The sequence below is a fragment of the Anolis sagrei genome, chromosome 3 (genome assembly GCF_037176765.1).
Source record: "Anolis sagrei isolate rAnoSag1 chromosome 3, rAnoSag1.mat, whole genome shotgun sequence".
Lineage (NCBI taxonomy): Eukaryota > Metazoa > Chordata > Lepidosauria > Squamata > Dactyloidae > Anolis > Anolis sagrei.
In genome coordinates this window covers 196120623-196141380 of record NC_090023.1, presented here as the reverse complement: position 1 = coordinate 196141380, position 20758 = coordinate 196120623, and the positions used below count along the sequence as shown (strand labels likewise).

The 20758-nt window shown below is 40.0% G+C and overlaps 1 protein-coding gene across 1 annotated transcript in view; it reads right to left on the bottom strand.

Annotated features, from left to right (window-relative positions):
- Positions 1-9242, bottom strand: part of C3H10orf90 (chromosome 3 C10orf90 homolog) — a 126985-nt gene extending 117743 nt beyond the window's left edge. The window contains exon 1 of the mRNA XM_060768620.2: positions 8765-9242. Coding sequence (XP_060624603.2) covers positions 8765-8918 — 154 coding nt within the window. The 5' untranslated portion in view covers positions 8919-9242. The remainder of the gene's footprint in view (positions 1-8764) is intronic.
- Positions 9243-20758: the final 11516 nt, after the last annotated feature.

Here is a 20758-nt window from a genome sequence, read left to right as displayed (position 1 = left end):
GACAAAATCACTCTCTGACAACTGCAAAAGGCCACCTTAATTGGATCTGCGCGTATCATTTGAAAATACATCACACAGTCCTAGACACTTGGGAAGTGTAAGACTTGTGATCTTGTGATCTGAAATCCAGCATATATGTCTCATTTGCTGTGACATACTGTGTTTTTGTGTTAATAATAATAACAACTTTATTCTTATATCCCACACCCATCTGTCTGAAAGGACTCGGGGCAGCTTACATGGGGACCAAGCCCACCAAAAAGAGAACACAATTAAATACATTGCATTTCAATAATTAAACAATAAAATGGAGCAACAGACATCATAAAAACATAAGTATAACATCAATAATATCAGTCAGAAGCCAAGAACAGTGGGTATGTTCAGATCTAGGAGGGCAGGGCAAGGGCTAGTGCAGTACAGCTGTATGGGCAGAGCTGCTAATAAAGTGCTATAGAGCCAGACTAGGGGGACCTAGTGAATAGATGAACTGATTAATCAAAGGCACATTGAAACATCTAAGTTTTCAGGTCTTTACTACAGGTGGGGAGGGTAGGTGCTAATCTAATCTCCCTGGAAAGAGAATTCCAGAGCCAGGGAGCCACCACCGAGAAGGCCTGCTCCCTCATCCCCACCAGCCATGCTTGTGATGGAGGCAGGAGCAAGAGCAGGGCCTCCCCAGCGGATCTTAAAGCCTGCACAGGTTCATGGGGGAAAATGTGATTGAGAAGATAAGTAGGACCCAAACTGTTTAGGGCTTTGTAGGTGATAACCTGCACCTTGAATTGGAACCAGAAACATATTGGCAGCCAGTGGAGCTGTTTCAGTAGGGGGGGTTGTCACTCCCTATAATTAACTCCAGTTAGCAACCTGGGTGGCCACCAAACTTTGTACCAATTGCAATTTCTGGGCCACCTTCAAAAGCAGTCCCACGTAGAGTGTGTTACAGTAATCCAATCTGGAGGTAACTTTAAGGCGTGGACCACTGTGGCCAAGTCAGGCTTCTCGAATAATGAATCCAACCTGTGATTCATCAATCCCTCTTCTATAGTACCTCCCATGAGTAAATTCTCATATAAGGATGCTTTTGCTCTAAGCATGAGTTGACGTGAAATGAGTTCCAGATGTTCTGAGTTGCAACTCCCAACTTGTCAAATGGCAAGGAATTCTGGGAGCTGAAATCCAAAATACCTGGAGGGCCACAAGTTGTGCAGGCCTGCTCTAAGGAATAAGAAGTCTGTTAGTTGATTGGTGGTTTTCAATTTTGCTGGAACGTAGACTGTACTTGAATCAGCCCAACCAAAGAGTCTGCCTTTTGTAAGAAACTGAATTCATCAAGGAAACTTACTGATATGGTGAGTTTAGAAATATTCAGTTTTGTCTACAGGGTGATTTTGAACCAATAAAATTGAGCTGAACTGGAGGTTAGGGTATAGAAAAGGTTCTCTGAACCTTTGCTTTTAGATCTTTTGTCCTATATTCTAAAATCAGGAATGCATGGCTAATTCAACATACATAATTCCAATCTCAGACTTATCCTTTTACATTCAACTACATTAAAAGCTTGAGTACTACTCCAAGATATAGATTCCACAGCAATGGAACGGTAAAAAGCCAGAGTATGAGGAATTTTTGAAGTCAACCAAGGATTTTGTGGGTGTAAAATTGTATGCAATTACATCTGATCACTGTGTCAGACATTGCTGCTGAATTTATTCAAATTGGCTATAGAAATTGTTCTGAAGTACCTCTGAATACCAAGGGCCCTGATTAAAGCAAATTTTGTCTCAATATGCAGTGCTGCAGAAGAAAGGATCTAGTCCAACGAGAGTTGTACATGAATAGAAAATGTCAGACACCAGAAAAACAACAGCAAATTAAAGAAATGAAATGTCTAAGACAATATTACTATTTCTGAGTCTCAAATTCTTCCAGAAGCCAATACCCAGCAGCAGAGATTTATAGATTCATATTATGTAAATTATTTTTTTTAAAAAAAAACAATACTATATAAGGATATTTATAAAAACATAATAAAAGAAAAGCAAAACGCTATGATAAACTTCAGATCATTTCTAAAGAATGTGATGTAACTTCACAAGATCACAAAATCTCAAAATAAACCATGTGTGTCTGGATGTACACACAGCATACACATCAACATATGTGTGCTGTGTCAATGTAAAGGACCTGAAAATGCAAAATACTCAAAATACTAAAACTGTACCTATGACTTTAGAGAACCAATGTGATGTAGTGGTTTGAGCGCTGGACTATGACTAAGAAAACAGAATTTGAATACATGCTTAGCTATGGAAACCCACCATATGACACTGGAAAAGTCACATGCTCTCAGAAGGCAAAGGCAACCTCCACCCCTTCATAATGAATCTTGCCAAGAAAGCTCCACGACAGGATTGTCTAATGTACTCATGTCAGAAATGACTTAAAGGCACACAGCAACAACAAATTATTACCACACTGGGTCTAAAGCTTGCTGTATACATGAAGGTTCGTTCTTCTCCATGGTCTCCACTAACATCTCATTCATTATTTACTTGCTTCAGCTATACCATGCTTGTCCTCAAATGAATTCAAGGTGGTACACATGACTTTCCTTCTTCTCACAACAATCCTGCAAGTTAAATTAGGCTAAGAAAGAGAGATGGCTCCAAGATCACCTAATGACTTTAATCATGGATTGAGGACTTGAACCTGGATCTTTGAAATCTCAGTTCAACACTACTGCCGCTCTCCAAAAAACTGAGCCTCTCCGTTCTTATCTTTTTCTTATGTGCCTATGTCTGCCATTCATGCTGATTTTACACTTAATAATAATAATAATAATAATAATAATAATAATAATAATCTTTATTTAGATTTCACTTTATCTCCCCAGAGGTACTCAGAGCAGATTACAATATGCACATATGAGGGAAACATTCGATGCCTTTTACACATAGTGAACAACAACATACAACACAGACAAAGGTAAAGGCCTTTCCCTTTTTTCTATCTCTAGCATCTGGAGGAGATGCTCAACTCCAGCCATGGGGAGGTGCTCTTGTTCCATTTTTCCATGCCGAGGAGCCTGTTGTCTATAGACATCTCCAATTGTGTTGCCAGCATGCCTGCATATCTGCATGGGGCTCCCTTTTACCTTCCCGCCAAGGTGGTACCTATTGATATACTTGCGTTGCATGCTTTTGAACTGCTAGCTTGTCAGAAGCTATAGCTGACAGTCAGGAGCTCACCCCAACTCAGGGCTCTGAACTGCCAAATTTCTGTCCGGTCAGCAGATTTTCTGCAGCTAGCGGTTTAACCTGCTGTGATACCACAGCCCCTATTTTTGGGCTTATTTTATTTGCCAACTCTTTTCATTTATTAATGAATAAGATTTGCCTCTGAATCCGATTTGCTGCAGATTTAAAATGGTAAGAAAAATAATTATTTTACAAAATAGTTAAAATTTAAACCGGCCAATTGTATTTTAAATGGGGAAATGCGTGTCAATCTGCCACTTAGGAAAGATATTAACAAATTCTCTTCTGAACAGTAAGAAGACCAAACTATCCACATATTGCTCATAAACCAATACTCAAAAGGAATGTCCACTACTTTAAAACCATATCCAGTAGTGCCTCAAGACAGCTTGCCTTTATGAGGATTGGGAATTGCTTATCTCACCTACCAGAAAGGAATCACGAGCAACCTCATTATCTTTTGCAAGAAGCCACAGGCATTTCAATAAAACCTCATGATCAGCCCAATGAAAGGCTACTAAAATATCTAATAAAATCAGCATGGATAATTGACCTCTGCCCATTGCCAGAAGGATGGCATTAAACAAAGATAGGAAAGGATTCAATATCTGTAATGCAATTACAATAGAATGAACCTACAGCTGTGCCATCACTACTGATGGCCAAACACTCACAGCAGGATCATCAGTTTGCCAAGTCTGGGAAACAAAGTGGTACAGATGTGAGTGTGGCTGCTGAGCACTCAAAGTTCACATGTTTACCATGATGTCATGATACAAGCAGATACAATTAGTACTGTTTTCTGAATGCACACACAAAAACATGGAGGTGGATCTCCAGAGGAGCTTTCTTTCCTTTTTTCAAGGAACGGGTAAGTATAGCTTGCTTAAAGAATGATTTGAATATTACAAAAGCAAGAATTACTTATGGAATGATGCTTTGCAAAGACATGTGTTGGACAGTATTTCCACAGGTAGTTATACAAAAATGTTTCTGTACTGGAAAACAGTGAGATTTAACTACTCATCCCATCTGTACAGTGTTGACAAACCTAAATCTAATATTGTATAATGCAGCCCTAGGGGTGCCTACAGATATCAAAGGAACTGATACACTAAGGACTTTACCTATCATGTATCAGGTTCTGTAGTTGATGGTGGTTGGTGGTGGTAGGCCTAGCAGTTGGTGATGGAAAGGTTAATATAAGTCTTAATTCTAAAGGATTGAGTAATCTGTACGTAAGAGTTAATGGGTGAAAGCAATTAAGGGTGAAGGTATGCAAGAGATAGGTTGCAGCTGGGTGTTTCTAGATATAAGGAGCTAGCCTTGGGGCTGATCTTTGGGAGAAAAGTATTTGTCTTATTTTGGTGGTAGATGCTGATGATTTCCCCCCAGGTTTGTGGATTTTCGGTATTCTGACCTGTCTGCTGTACTCTTGGTACCATGGAACCTTGAATCTCTGGACTGGCTTTTGACTACGGTATAGACTCTTGATCCCTGGATTTTGCTTATTGAGCACTCGAAGTTTGACCACTGGACTGGACCTTTTGACTACAGTGTTATCTTGAACCTGCAACAGTGTTTGCTGTCAGTTTTTGTTTTATATTCTGTGGCTGAGTTTTATGTTTTATGTTTTGGACTATTAAAACAGCCAAAAATGAGTGCTGTTTTAATTGAATTATTTAACACAAACTGGGAGTTTGTTTGGTTCATTTCTGCTGGAATAATGGCAGAGCCCTGGCATCATGACATTACCACACCAACCCATTCTTCCACTACAGTGGCATTAGAGTAGATATTGGATATATAGGATATTGAGCACCTTTAGTATTGTACATTTCAGTAATGCAGTTTCACTGACTTGCCATACTTCTGTACACCTTTGTAAGCCCATCTTACCGCACTACTGTGGTTCCTTTAATTTTTATAATTCTTTAAAGCACATTTTCACAATTTCAGCATTTAAAACAAAAAGACAAGGATATACTGTATATACTCGAGTATAAGCCTAGTTTTTCAGGCCTTTTTTAGGCTGAAAAAGTTCCCATTGGCTTATACTTAAGACAATTTTACTCTGTTATTACTATTTTTATTATTACATTTATTATTTTACATTATTATTATTATTATTATTATTACATTTATCATTTTACTCTCTTTTTCTTATTTTTACATCTCTTATTTTACTTTATTATTGTTGTTGTTATTATATTTATTATTTTACTCAATTTATTATTGTTAGGTAAAGGTAAAGGTTTTCCCTTGACATTAAGTCTAGTCGTGTCCGAATCTAGGGGGTGGTGCTTATCTCCATTTCTAAGCTGAAGAGCCAGCATTGTCCGTATACAGCTCCAAGATCATGTGGCTGGTATGACTTCATGGAGTTGGGCAGTCTTATCTTAAATTACAATTTTATGAAAATATTTCAAAACATTTAACCTACTGATGCCTCAATTAATGTAATTTTATTGGCATCTTTCTTTTGAAATTTACCAGTAGCTGCTGCATTTCCCACCCTCAGCTTATACTCGAGTCAATCCATTTTCCCAGTTTTTTGTGGTAAAATTAAGTGCCTTGGCTTATTTTCAGATCGGGGTATACTTGAGTGTGTGTGTATGTATGTGTGTGTGTGTGTGTGTGTGTGTGTGTGTGTGTGTATATATATATATATATATATATATATATATATATATATATAAACAGCAGGTTTGGGAATAATGAAGGGAAAGGTGGAGAAGGGGAAAGGAGGATAATCCTGCCTCCTGACACATCATGTTAATGCTAGCATGCCAGCAAAGAAGTGGAAGGGATCCATCATATTAAGACAGGTACCTATCTGAACGTGTCTCCCAGTTTACCTGTTCAAATGTGTCTCCCCCTACAAACCATCAAGGACTTTAAGATAATCAGTCTCGGTCCCACCACCATCGCCATCGCGTTTGGTGGGGACGAGAGACAGGATCTTCTCCATGGTAGCCCCTCGGCTGTGGAACTCCCTCCCTAAGGCAGTTAGATCTGCCCCCTCCCTTCTGACCTTCAGGAAGAAACTTAAATCCTGCTTGTGGGAGCAAGTGTTTGCAGATTAGATTGATTTTACTGGCAATGATGAGATTTTAATGGATCGCAATTTGGATGGAATTGGATGACGTTTTAATGTATATTGATATTTAGTTTTTAGGCATTTGATTGTATTTTGTAATGTGTTTTATTGTTTCAGCATGGAATTGTTGCCTGTTGGTAGCTATCCTAAGGAGGGGGTACAAATGTTCCAAATAAATAATAAATAAATAAATAAAGTAATGGAAATGGAAATGCAGAGGAGTAGGGATGTGGATCTATTGATGGGTTGTACCCATCGGTAGCCAGGATGGAAAATCATGGGGGCAGGGGGAGGCAAACCGGTAGCAGAATACACATAGCATCGTGTGATCGAAAACAGCACCAAAGGTGACAGTTCAGTTGGAATGCCGGCTTACCTGTCTCATGTGATAAAATCCTAAGAATTCAACTGCAATGTCCAAAATATTCTCATGTAACCAGAAAACTGGAGATTCAGGCAAAGTCAAAGGATATTATGCAGAGTCAAATAATTTACATTTCTTATTTTATACTTTTACTTGCATGGAATTTGTATATTATTATAGGCTGATGATTATTTGATCAAAAGCATGATGCCAACAACGGAATCTTATACGGGTTGACTCACAAAGGAATCTGTGAATTCAGTGGGACTTTCTATTTATTGTAGACTGTAGCCTACAATAACGGGAGATCTTCATCTTGATTGGTGAGAAGTGACATTCTCCTGCTGTCAAGTATGAGCACTCTTTATTGTCTGCTCATCACTATGTTATGTTCTTTTTGTAGATGTTGCAGACAGAGCTCATATATTACAAGCTCTTTTTATCTGCCTTATACTGTACAAAGGATAATATGAAAGAGAACAAAGTGAAAGAGGTACTTTGCCAAAAAGACCAACGAAATCCATTCAAGTATTATGATTACAGCTTGAACAGTTTGCTTCAAGCCTAAACTGCATAGCTACTGAGTTCCAGTTTTGACTTGTATGATATGAGTCACCAAAAAGCCAAAATCAGTCATGGAAAATAATGGTTGTACCCATACTTTAGCAATGCTTTCGCTAATAGTATCCTGCTGTAAATTATTTCATGTTATTTCAATACACTAATATTAGTATTTTTTTCTAAGACACAGCTGTACTTCTAAAAAATGGTTTCGTGGCACAAAAATGAAGGCTGTCATGGATCAGAAAGTTTGAGAAAATGTAACTAAATGTTAAGAAAGGTGCATGCTAACACTGTTTTCAGAAAAGAAAATTAAGCCTCCTTCAATTTATTTTCTTGTCTGGAAAGTTATTTATTATAGTCTTTTTCTTTAATGGGGCAAAATCTATTTTGCAAGTTGGCATGTGAGCTGCACTGAATTAATGCAAGCCCATTATTTACATGTTGAGATGCTTGTCTTTGCTCTCACAAGGCATATGGGAAAATGTTAACATTTTCACCAGTGTTGACTAACAAATCAAAACTTTCAAGAGGGTTTTCCCCCACAAAAGCCTGTGACTAATGGAGATAGATGCCTAACACCACTCCCCCACTGTTTTGTGTCTCATAGACATAGCATCTGTCTTTTTTGTCATTGGAAAATAGATTTTCTTATTAACATTGCTTTCAAATGATGTATAGCAGAACATGTGTCTTGTAATATAATTCTTCTGGAAAGCAATTATTAGACTGCATGAAATATATTCCTATAAGTAGAGTGACATGTTTGGTGGTAAACACTAGATTCTACTCGCAATTGCACAACTTATTGCAGATACACACACAAGATGAAAATATATACAAAATTCTCTTACAAAACCCAAATACCAATTTGGGTTAATTCTGATATCACAATCAATTCCAATTGTCTCCAATTTACAATAGTTTCACATCATTTTGGCTTGTATATTAAATTGTTCCTTTTCTTGGTACCACTTTGTTGTCCCTTACAGCAAACATTTATTTCTACTTCCCTACACGAATGACAGAATGACTACAAGTTGTTTTTTTCAAAATCATAAAATTAAATACATACAATGCAATACAAAAACAATAAATAAAAAGCCTTACGAATTTCTTGTGAGAGTTCAGTTAACAAGGAGAAAAAAAAATAATGCATACTTTTACTAGTTCAGCTATATTTCATTAAAGTAGTCAAAAGAATGATGAATCCCAAGATGTGGGTTTCTATATTTTGCAAATGTACGCAATTGCCTGGGAATAATGTTTCATTAAATTCAGTGAGACTTCTGTCTCCACAAGCTTTCCCAAGATTGCTCTGTTAAAGCCTGTTCTAAATGCAGAAACCAACCATGACAGCATCTACTTGTCTTTTCGAAAGTTCATCAAATGTTGCACGAACCGAAACACAAACTCACTCAAAACCAGTGTTCAGCTACTGAAGCGAAAAGCCTCAAGAACTCGTACAAAACTTACCAAGGCAACACGGTTTCCCCCAGGAGGAGTGGTTAATCATGAAGCAAATCTGAGATACGAAGGACTTTCTTTCTTGGCTGCAGGCTCTTCTTAGGTCCACCTGGCTATGTGTGATGCAGCTCAAGAAGACAGGTTTCCTTTCCTGAGAAGGCATCTCTTCTTGTCTGTCTTAGTAACAAACGGCTTTCCTCGCTTTGCGCTCACTAGGCCAACACAGTCACTTGTTGCAATGGTAACAGGGGAAGCCAGGATCTGCCTTCTTCTCAGCCGGCTGGCATGAATAATTAACTTTTTTTCCTCCACCTCTCCTCATTAGCATTCCATTCAAGCGACACAAATGAAACAATTCATTTCTTCTTGTTGTCCTCAGAAACTCACTGGATTAATGAGGGTTATCTAGGAAGATAAGGCCCCGGGACTACGGATTGTACTTAGCCTGATTGGTTAGAATCGGTGTCTCTAAATGCAGAGCTCCTTTTGTCGGCATATCAATTTGGGCTGCTGCATATTTCACCCCCCACACTACCCATCCTTAACCTCCTGCTGGCAGAAGATTTTACGTTCGGGCAGCAATGATATCTATTGGGTTGAAGCGGCATTAATCTTTCATCCTTGAAACTTTAATATTTTAGCTGGTTTTCAATTTCTAGGTGCCTTGTTAAGGAACAAGTTAAAGATGGATTGAGAACTACCAAAATGCTTGCCTTGAGTTCATATGTTTTCCTCTTGGTTTCAAAATACTTTTTGGCAAGAGGAGAGGTAAACAAAGAGGGGGTTCTTATCTGAGACTTTTGTTCAAGAGATAGAAAGCTTGTCCATGCTGCAGGGAAAAAAACCTGTACTCTCTATATAGGCACTGCAGTCTTGACACTGATGTTCTTAATTATTTATTCACAGGGGAGTTTTTCGGATTTTAATCTGGTTTCAAAAATCTTGGTTTCTACCTGTAGCCTTACAGAAAAATTTGTGGAGGCAGGGATTGTGTGGTAGCTTGTGCCCAGCCTTCCAGGCAGAATTGATTTGATATGGAGTTGTGGAGAGGAGCTAATAGTGGGCAGCTCTGGTTGATGGGAGGTGATCATTCATGCCAGGAAGTGGTTCTTTTTCAAACTGAAATTTAATTTTTCTAAGAAGGTGTTAGAATTTCTGTTTTATTGACTATTCTAAAGCCTTTGACTGTGTGGATCATAATAAATTCTGGCAAGTTCTTGGTGGTATGGCCATACCAAATCACCTTGTCTGTCTCCTGAGGAATCTGTATAACGACCAAGTAGCAACAGTAAGAACTGACCATGGAACAACATACTGGTTTAAGATTGGGAAAGGTGTACAGCAGGGTTGTATACTCTCCCCAACCTATTCAACTTGTATGAAGTACACATCATTCAATGTGCAGGGCTTGACGAATCCAAGGCTGGAGTTAAAATTTCTGGAAGGAACATTAATAACCTTAGATATGCAGATTATACCACTTTGATGGTTGAAAGTGAGGAGGAGCTGAGGAACCTTCTAATCAAGGTGAAAGAAGAAAGTGCAAAAGCTGGGTTGCAGTTAAACATCAAAAAAACCAAGATTATGGCAACCAGACTGATTGATAACTGGCAAATAGAGGAAGAAAACATGAAGGCAGTGACAGACTTTGTATTTCTAGGTTCAAAGATTACTGCAGACACAGACTGCAGCCAGGACATCAGAAGACATTTATTTCTTGGGAGGAGAGCAATGACCAATCTCGATAAAATAGTACAGAGACATCACACTGGCAATGAAGATCTGCATAGTCAAAGCAACCTATGGATGTGAGAGCTGAATCATAAGGAAGGTTTAGCGAAGGAAGATAGACACTTCTGAACTGTGATGTTGGAGGAAAATTCTGAAAGTGCCTTGATCTGCAAGAAAATCCAACCAGTCCATACTTCAGGAAATAAAGCCCGACTGCTCATTATAGAGAAGGATATTAGAGGCAAAGATGAAGTACTTTGGCCACATCATGAGAAGACAGGAAAGCTTAGAGAAGACATTGATGCTGGGGGAAATGGAAGGAAAAAGAAAGAGGGGCCGACCAAGGGCAAGATGGATGGGTGGTATTCTTTAAGTAACTGGCTTGACTGTGAAGAAGCTGGGGGTGGTGACGGTCGACAGGGAGCTCTGGCATGTACTGGTCCATGAGGTCACAAAGAGTCGGAAGTGACTGAACGAATAAACAACAACAACAACAACAACAAGGTGTTTGTGTGAGAATACTTGAATATCAGTATATCAGTATAAGTGAACCCCCACTTAAAGGAATATATATATATATATATATATATATATATATATTCATATGCATGATGGGTGGGAAGATGGAGTGGTCATGGCGATGTGACCAAAATAATTTAAAGTATTGGAAACGTAGACCACCTGCTCACAGCAAGATAGGTTTACCAAAGGGAAATATCTGGCTGGTTATGATGATTTCACTATGATGTGTGTGGTATATGTGGCATTAATGGGGTCAATGCAGACTGGGAAAATGCAGTGCCAAATATATTTTTGTCAGTATAGACAAGCCCAGGGAGAAAGGCAGATATATAGTGAAATAGCTCCTAATCAGAAGTGAAAGGAGGGTGGATCGTGGTAGAATCAAAGACAACAAGCCCAAGGCCTGACAGAATAATGAGTTTCTTTTCTTCTCTGAAACACACTATTGACAGAATTTTCTTATCAGACTGAGATCTTACAACCTTGTCATTCACTGAAGACATACAGGAAAAAACAACTGAGCAAGACTTCTACATTTGTAAATGGCTCTGTCTGTTCACTTAAAATAAGTAAATGATGTGGCTTAAAGAGCATTATTTCATCAAACCACATATTCATTGTTGCTTTCTACCCTCCTCCTTGAGTCTCTTTGGCATTCATGTTTTCTAGGAGTGGCTATGATTTACTTCTTGATGGCTTTATTTAACTGGACTACTCAGATGCTGAACAACTCTTGGATTGGTTGATGACCACCTTCCTGATTCTCCCTTCATCCTACTCAATATCCTGTTACTCGCCAGAACTGAATAAACTACTTGTATGCTAGCTACCTGATTCTTGGTACATTTGGTGGCTGGAGCGTAGAACAGTTGGACTAGAGTCCATAAAGCTAACCATTGAAATAACTGGGTAACCTTGGGCACATCACTTTTCTGGCCTTTCAGACATGGCTAAATCCCGGGATGAACCAGGATTTTATATCCCAGTTCCTCACAGGATTTAGGTCCCTTCCAACTGCTCTGATATCCCAGGATCTGATCCCAGATTATCCACTTATCCCAGATTATCTGGCAGAGGAGATTCATATAATCCAATTTAAAACAGATAATCTGGGATAAGGAACCTTAGTCCACACACCCACCTCAAACCCTGCCAGGAACTCTAGACAGAGGGGCCTGAGCATGTAGCCAGGCCCCTCAGGTATGTTTTGGGGTTAAATGGGGGGCAGGGAGTGTGGGGTGTCATGCCGCTCCTTCATAATCTAGGAGAAGAATAGGCCCCAGGAGTCAATCCCCACAGGGCCCACACCTGAAAAGATCCTGACCTTACGTTAAGGTCCTGATCTTTCCAGGGGTTTAATTAATTTACTTTGGATTAATTTGGGTTTACCTGAGGCATCATTTGGATTCTTCAGGTAAACCCATGACAGATCCCGCTTTTAGGACCTGTCTGGAAGGACCCTCTATGCCATAAGGCAATGGCAAACATCCTGTGAAGAAATCTGTTCCAGGAAACCTTGTGGTTGGATCTCCAGAAGAAGGATTTAAACTGAATGCAGACAATAACAATGGCTGAATTAGTTATGCAAGATAGATATATTCCTTAATATCTTCAAATGTTGAACGTGTTTTGTGATATATTTAATTCATGAGCACAGCCTTCTATATAGCCTACAGATACGCCCAAGGACAGGACAGAAAAGACGAACAGAATCCACAGCAGCTACACTCACAGTGCTTAGTTGTCGGTCTGAAACAACAGCAAGCATCTCAGTTGCCTTTTCTGTGCATGTTTCTCTTTACAGTAATTACAAGACCAAATCTGTTCTAATGCTGGAAAATCACTTCCTTCTTCCCACAGATGCTGTGTCCACTGTCTAGACAAGGATTTGACTAGAGTGATCCATATGTTTTTAACTACTTCAGCATTAATGTTGTGCAGTTATTCACACCCCCATCCTCTCTGAGATATGTATGGAAAACAAATGTCTTTACAACTACTGTTGAGTAATGTGAGCAAATTGGCAACAAGAATAAGGATTTTCTAGAGCTGGGGCAGGGTTGACTCTAAACTAAATTACAATCTCTGACCAGTTTTAACTCTGACACAGTTTGTACTTGCATGCACAGATCATCTCATTTAAAACATGGAAGTAACCAGTTACACGTGACTTGCATTTTTTTCAAATAAGGGGGAAGTAATCTATGTAATTAATGAGTTGTTATTTCTAATTAATTCCTTCTCTTCCAATAAGGGATGCATAATTTCATTACAATTACATTTGCAATTTAACAGGGGATCACTTCATGTCTTTTGAGGTGTACCTGTCCATGAGCAGGTACTACAAATGGCTTAAAGTTGTTATTTGTCATTTGTTAGCCCAAACAGAGCAGACCCCATTGATTTATGTCGTTGTTGACTTGCCAATTTTCTGTTTATTCAACAAGTCAGCAATCCCATTTCATATCGGGATTTAGTCCTGTCTGAAAGGGCCAGATAATATTTTTGTAAATAAGTTGGGTTAAAATTCTGAATTGGCAATCCATTTATGAAGTGTGTTATATCATATCATCTACAAGGCTCTACCTTCTTCTTGTGATGTCATTTCATCTTTGCATGATAAATTCCTACCACCACTTGAAATGCCTTCCCTTCTTGACCTGAGTTCCTACAAGGCTTCTAGAGGTACTTCATACTGCTGACTGGAAGCTTTCCACCGGAGTAGAAGTCATCTGTCAGACAGATGGCATGCTATTTAACCTCAGCAGACTGAAAGCCAAAACCAAGGTTACAACAACATCTGTTATAGAACTGCAGTATGCTGATGACAATGTCATCTGTGCAAATTCAGAAGAAGACCTACAAGCTACTCTAAACACCTTCACAGAAGCATATGAGAAGCTCAACCTGCCATTGAACATCGAGAAAACCAAAGTGGTCTTCCTGCAGTCACCAGCCAATCCCTCTCCAATGCCAGAAATACAGCTTAATGGTATAACAGTAGAAAATGTTGATCATTTCCGCTACTTTGGCAGCCAACTCTCCACAAAAGTCAACATTGATACTGAAATAAAACACCGCCTGAGCTCTGCGAGTGCAGCTTTTTTCCAAATGAAGCAGAGAGTATTTGAGGACCAGGACACCAGTAGGGATACTAAGGTGCTTGTTTATAAAGCTATTGTCCTCCCAACCCTGCTTTATGCCTGTGATACGTGGACTGTCTATAGACGTCACATGCAACTCCTGAAACAATTCCATCAGCGCTGCCCCCAGAAAATCCTGCAAATCTCTTGGGAAGACAAGAGGAAAAATGTCAGCGTGCTGGAAGAAGCAAAAACCACCAGCATTGAAGTGATGGTCCTCCACCATCAACTCTGCTGGACCGGCCGCGTTGTCCGGATGCCCGACCACCATCTCCCAAAGCAATTTCTCTACTCTGAACTCAAGAATGGAAAATGGAATGTTGGTAGGCAGGAAAAGAGATTTAAAGATGGGCTCAAAGCCAACCTTAAAAACTCTGGCATAGACACTGAGAACTGGGAAGCCCTGGCCCTTGAGTGCTCCAGCTGGAGGTCAGCTGTGACCAGCAGTGCTGTAGAATTTGAAGAGGCATGAACTGAGGGCGAAAGAGAGAAATGTACCAGGTGGACCGTCTTCCACCTGGAAACCAATGCCCTCACTGCGGGAGAAGATGCAAATCAAGAATAGGGCTCCACAGTCACCTACGGACCCATCAGTACAGATCTTGGAAGACTATCCTACTCAGACAACAAGGGGTCGCCTAAGCAAGTAAGTAAGTCTAGAGGTAACATCTTAACTGAGACAAAAGCCCTTGTTCAGCATTTATCATGTACAACCCTCTCTCCCTCATTCTCGGCAACAATTGTGAGAGAAATAACTGCACTCTGTTAAAATCTTGTCTTTAATTTAATCAAAGACTGCATTTATAAAGCAGTTTGCAACCTCCCAGAAGCCTGTGACATAGAAAATGGGCTAAATCAAATTAGCATTCTATATAAAGAGACATGTGCCTGCCTACTGCTTAATGATTATGCTCATAACCCATTTGTACAAAAGAGGATAATAATTTACTTTTTGTCTTGTTATAGTTTCCCATAATAAATAGGAGAAAACGTAAATCAAATCAACATTTATTGTCTGAAAAGATAAGACACCTGAAATAGCCTCCATTTATTAACTTATTTTTCTCCTGAAAGCCTTTACGTTTAATACAAGCCATTTAATTGTCTAGTAAACATTTCCTTTCTAATTTGCTCACAGCAATTTAATAGAAATATATGCCACAAGAGAAAACTAGAATTAATGTCATTGTCTATGGACGTACTTTTGGGACACAGCTTGCTTTGTAAAGGGCTATTTCCTCCTACCTAAAGGATCAAATCTTTGTTAAGACAGCCCAGAAAGTTATGCTATGATAAAATAAATTTGCAGGTCAGGTCTACAGGATACATTATAAAAAGGAAAAACGGAGAATGAGGTTTTTTTCTGTCATCCTCTGTGAATCAATCACTATTTAATTGTGACTCTTTACTGTATATCACACTCACTTGTGGCTTCAACTCTTGCACTCCCCTGCCCTAACCTCTACCATTTTATTTTGCTCTCTGGGTCTTAATTCCCAGATGTCATTCCCTTGAATGTTGCTAGGAGTTGGATGAAAAGCAGTTGGCAATGCAGGAACCATAATATGTTTGACATGCCCTTTCTAAAAGCTATAGAAACCCTTGGAGGAATAGCTGTTCCTTTGTGTCCGTCATCCTGATTGATTGGACCATCAGCATTGCTTTGGGGGCTCTTTGATACTTAAAAGGCCCACAACTAAGACTTCCCTGCATGCACGTTGTCCTGGTTCATTTTCTATCTGTGGAAGAGAGATTGTACCTGCAACAGTGGACTCCAGTCATGTATGCTTCTGATCTTCAGGCAGCAAACATTGATCTCAACTGCATAAGCCCTAAAGTCATTTTAAATTCAAGGCAGATATAACCCTACAACAGGTTCTTGCTACATGTTCTCACCAGTGATTGGTCAGAACATGTAAAAACAATGGAATCTACAGTAGAGTCACATTTCTTAGGACCTTCTCACATGGATGAGGTCCTGCAGGACAATTCGTCACCACCCATGGTGAATTAACAGGGCAGTGGGCAATCCCCATGCCCCACCTCATCCCCAGCTGATGCTTCCCCACCCCATGTGGGGAAGCATTGCCTCCATGTCTTGACCCCGTAGTTTTCTACAGAACATGGGAAGCCTCCTGTGATCTGAGGGAAGCCTCCTGTGCCACTTTTGGAACACTTCCTCCAAGGGTTCTCACCAGAAGTCACCATACATCATGTGACAGCGTCCGGCGAGGAGGAACTGTCCCGAAAGCATCATAGGTTACTTAATTTGCCTCATGTGATGAAGCTGTTAGTCTATAAGATATTCTCAAATTATAGTCTTCCAGATGTTTTGGACTTCAACTCCCAGAAGCTTCTGCTGTCTTGGCCAATGGTCAGGAATTATGGGAACTGACATGTAAAACATCTGAAAGACCAGAGTCTGGGAAACACTGTTCTATATTAAGCATATAAAATGAGCCTAAAGAGAGGTCTATATAGGATGGATATGTACGACACGTATTTTTAAAATAGTATGGTTGCTAGGAATAAATTAAATAGGACTTCAAGGAATACAAGTGATACCCATCTCCTGCTCTAGACAATGCATTAAAAAAGGTTTTGCTGTGCCATTCTGATATCAGTTGCTATCTTTATCTCTCCCTCTCCCCCTTGTGTCACCCAAAATAGAATGATTCCTCATACAACATGCTTGTACCAACCTTTACAAGGATATACCACAGAAGAAGTGTATGAAAGTGACAACAAAAATTCAAAATGCACTGTAAGATAACACCTTTTTTTCATTAGCTCCTATCACTTCTGATGTGAGAGAATGGGCTGTCTGCAAGGACGTTGCCCAGGGGATGCCAGTATGTTATGATGTTTTACCATCCTTGTGGGAGGCTTCTCTCATGTCCCCACATGGGCAGCTGGAGCTGACAGAGGGAGCTCATCTGCGCTCTCCCTGGATTCGAACCTGCAACCTGTCGGTCTTCAGTCCTGCCGGCACATGGGTTTAACCCACTGCACTACCAGGGGCTCCTGACATGAAAAAAGATTAGCTCCCATTCCACCCCATTTCCATCATTCCTATATGGCACTTCATAAATATATGAAAAATTAAATGACAAAACACCCCAATGTTAAGCCATACATTAAGGACAATTTAAATTCTTGTTTGGTCTTTCCTTGCATTTGGCAGGTTTTTTTTCCTTCTGTGACCAGTATGGCAGCCTTTGCAATGCATTGCGAGCCAGGGTGGTAAAATTCCCATGAACTTATTGCATGTCACATTTTCAGGCGTCACAAATGATTAAAGACTTAAGCAGGAGCCTTATTAAGGCTGCCAAGCCAAGCACTAATTGCTCAGTTTCTTGACCCGGTGTTTAAATTCTCCAGATTTTTTTATTTCAGCACTTACTAAAGTATTAGCACTGTGGAAGGGTAAGATGCGCTACATTTAGACATTAAGGATGAATCTGGAAGGCTATAACAGTGTGGATATATGATATAGTTAATAGTTCTAAGAACCTGTGAAACAAGAGTGGCATCATTATCAGGCTGTCTTCTGATAGATTTCTCACATTGTTCAATAAAACCAATTTACTACCGATGGCAGGGGCAACCCCTAGTCACTGAAATAACAGGTAAGACACACAATTCAATTTTTAAAACGTGTGCAGTTGCCGCATTTATAGTCATTGCTTTGAAACTTGTTTGGCACAATTGGGTCCTAACGGCACAAATGTGTACTTTCTCTGTCTCTTCTGAAAATTTACTCTAAGCAAGAGGAGAAGAGACAAAAGACACTAAAATCCAAGATATTCTTTTGGCTGTTTATTCTCTTCCATGCCAGTACCATACAATGATAAGCCAGCTTTCTTCACAAAAGCTGCCAGCTGCTGTTCCTCTTTCCCTCCCTCTCAGGGCCCTTCCACATAGCCATATAACCCAGAATATCAAAGCAGAAAATCCCACAATATCTGCTTTGAACTGGATTATCTAAGGGCCCATCCTTTATCCATGGAGCTCCTGCAGCAATGAGGAGGGTGGTCAGATGCCGTTCTCTGTAAATCCGGAAGTAATCTCAACAAAAGGCAAAAAATGTGAGATTTCCAGTTGCGGAAATATCACGGTTTTTAGCTGAATATCCGCATTTTTGCATGTCTGTATGTACCTTCAATTGGATATCACGGGATTTTTTGATCTTGGTTTGTTCCTGGGTTTTTGATGCTTGTTCCTGATCAGTCAGTTCCTAAAAAGAAGGTGACACTTGAGTAGAAGGCAAAAATTTTGTCCTGAGAAGAGGAACTTTATCCTTCACCCATTTAATGAAGTTTGTGGCAGAAAAATGAAGTTCCTCGGGTGCAACACAGTAATTAGTACACAATGAAACAGGAACAGACAGTAGGTTATTGTAGGTTTTTCGGGCTATATGGCCATGTTCTAGAAGCATTTTCTCCTGACGTTTCGCCTGCATCTATGGGAAGCATCCTCAGAGGTTGTGATGCATAGATGCATGCGAAACGTCAGGAAAGAATGCCTCTAGAACATGGCCATACAGCCTGAAAAACCGACAACAATCCAGTGATTCCAGCCATGAAAGCCTTCGACAATACAGGAACAGACACTTTTAAACCAGGAACAGAATGTCATCATTACTATAATTACTCAGACCTTGTTGTGTGGCCATCTGTGCAGACAGGTCTCATGGTGTACTTGTGCCAGGGAACAACAGGATGATGTTGTCGGGTTATACATGTTGGTTCCTCATTGGGTGTATGCTGATAACGTGTGTACAGTTTATAGTAAAAACTTACTATTGGCTGTTGGGATATGGATATGCTGGAAATGGATGTAAACTCTGAGATTGAAGGTCATGCGGGTGGCTAATAGGAAAAGCCATGTGTAACCCAGGAACACCTCTGGGTTGTTTGATGCCACAAGTACACAACGAAATCTGTCTAGACAGATGGCCAGGAAGCCAAGCTCTAAAAATAGTAGATAATGACAAAGTTCTGTTCCTGGCTTTAAAATGTGTGTTGCTGTCTGTGTACTGCAGACTTGGGCAGTAGTGGTTCTATCCCATGAGGTTTGTAAGTGTGGGAGGTACTTCATGAAATGTGTGGAGGGAACAGTTTTTCCAGCCAGGCCAAAGAACTGAACTTCTGCAGTTTGCCGTATATCCGATCATCCACATATCCACATCCCACAATGTTTTTTTTTTTAAAAAAAAAAAACCTGCCAGTTTCCAGTGGAAGTCCTGCCTCAGGCAGCTATCTTGGGAACTTCTGAATCTCGGACCAAAGCATGACGTCTGGACAATGGAGGCAGAAATCCTGGGACGAACAGGTGTTTATGTGGACCTCTCATGAAGTCCCAGGATTTTTTGCCCCTCACCAAAAACCATGACAAAGTGTTGTCTGGAGCCGCCCTCAGGGTCCTTCCACACCGCCATATAACCCAGAATATCAAGGCAGAAAATCCCACTCCATTGCCATATATTCCAGTTCAAAGCAGATAATGTGGGATTTTATTCAACTGTGTGGGAGGGCCCTCACTGACAAAACAGAACATTACAAATCCTTTCATCTACCCTACTATTCAAAACCATGCTTCCCCTCCCCCTGCCCCCCTTTCAAAGTTGCTCCTAGATTTATATGATACTGAGCCTTGACTTTCTGTGGTAACTAATAAAAGTTTGGAAGCAGAGTGTTGAGTTAGGTTGAAAAATCAGTTAACCCAGTCCCAGTCTCAATGGTTGCTTTTAAAGCATTTTGTATGTCAGTTCAGGTAACAATTCTCCCGTGTTGACTGTGAGACCAATAAATGTGAATGGAGAACAGCTGGAGAACACATTTGTTTCGCACAAGTGCCACTTCAGTAAGACTTAAATGGCTTTTGTACCTTCAAAGCTGCAATTCATCCCTGTACAGGAGCTACAGCAAAGTGCTCTTGTGTGGTGAGAGCTCAATGGGTAGAGCCCATGCTTTGTATGGTTGTGGCCTCAGATTCAATCTCAGGCCTCTCCATTTAAAAGAATCAAGTAGCAAGTAACGTGACAATTTTCTTTCCAAGATCATACACATTCACTCCCAGTCAGAATAGAAAATACTAGGCTGGAGGGAATTGGTCTAACATAGCTTCATGTGCTCTGTGTGAAATGATTTCCTTTCATAAATGGAAATGGGAAATTGTTTTTCCCCTGCCAGTAGCTGCATTTTCTGAAAATAATCTAAGTATATGGGAGGTGTGGATAGTTTAAACCTGATAACTTTCAGAAGGCTTTTGAAATTAGGTTCAGGGACATGTGCAGCAATTGAGTCATAGGGTGATCACATCTGCTTTAGAGAGTCTTTAGTCTAGGAATAGGAGAAGGCTTGTAAACTGGCACTGAAGCTGAACCATCACCAATGATAGTTGCTATCATACAATGCCATGTAGATCCACTGCTGGTCTGCCTCTTCCACACAATAAACTTGTCTCCTACTATCGAGGGGCAAAATCCATCTATAGCTTGCAATCCTACAACGTTCTTGTCATTTGTGCAAATGAAGAGATGTGTAATATTAAAGGTACTCATCTTGCTATGATGAGTACCTTTGCTATCCATCGTAGCATAACT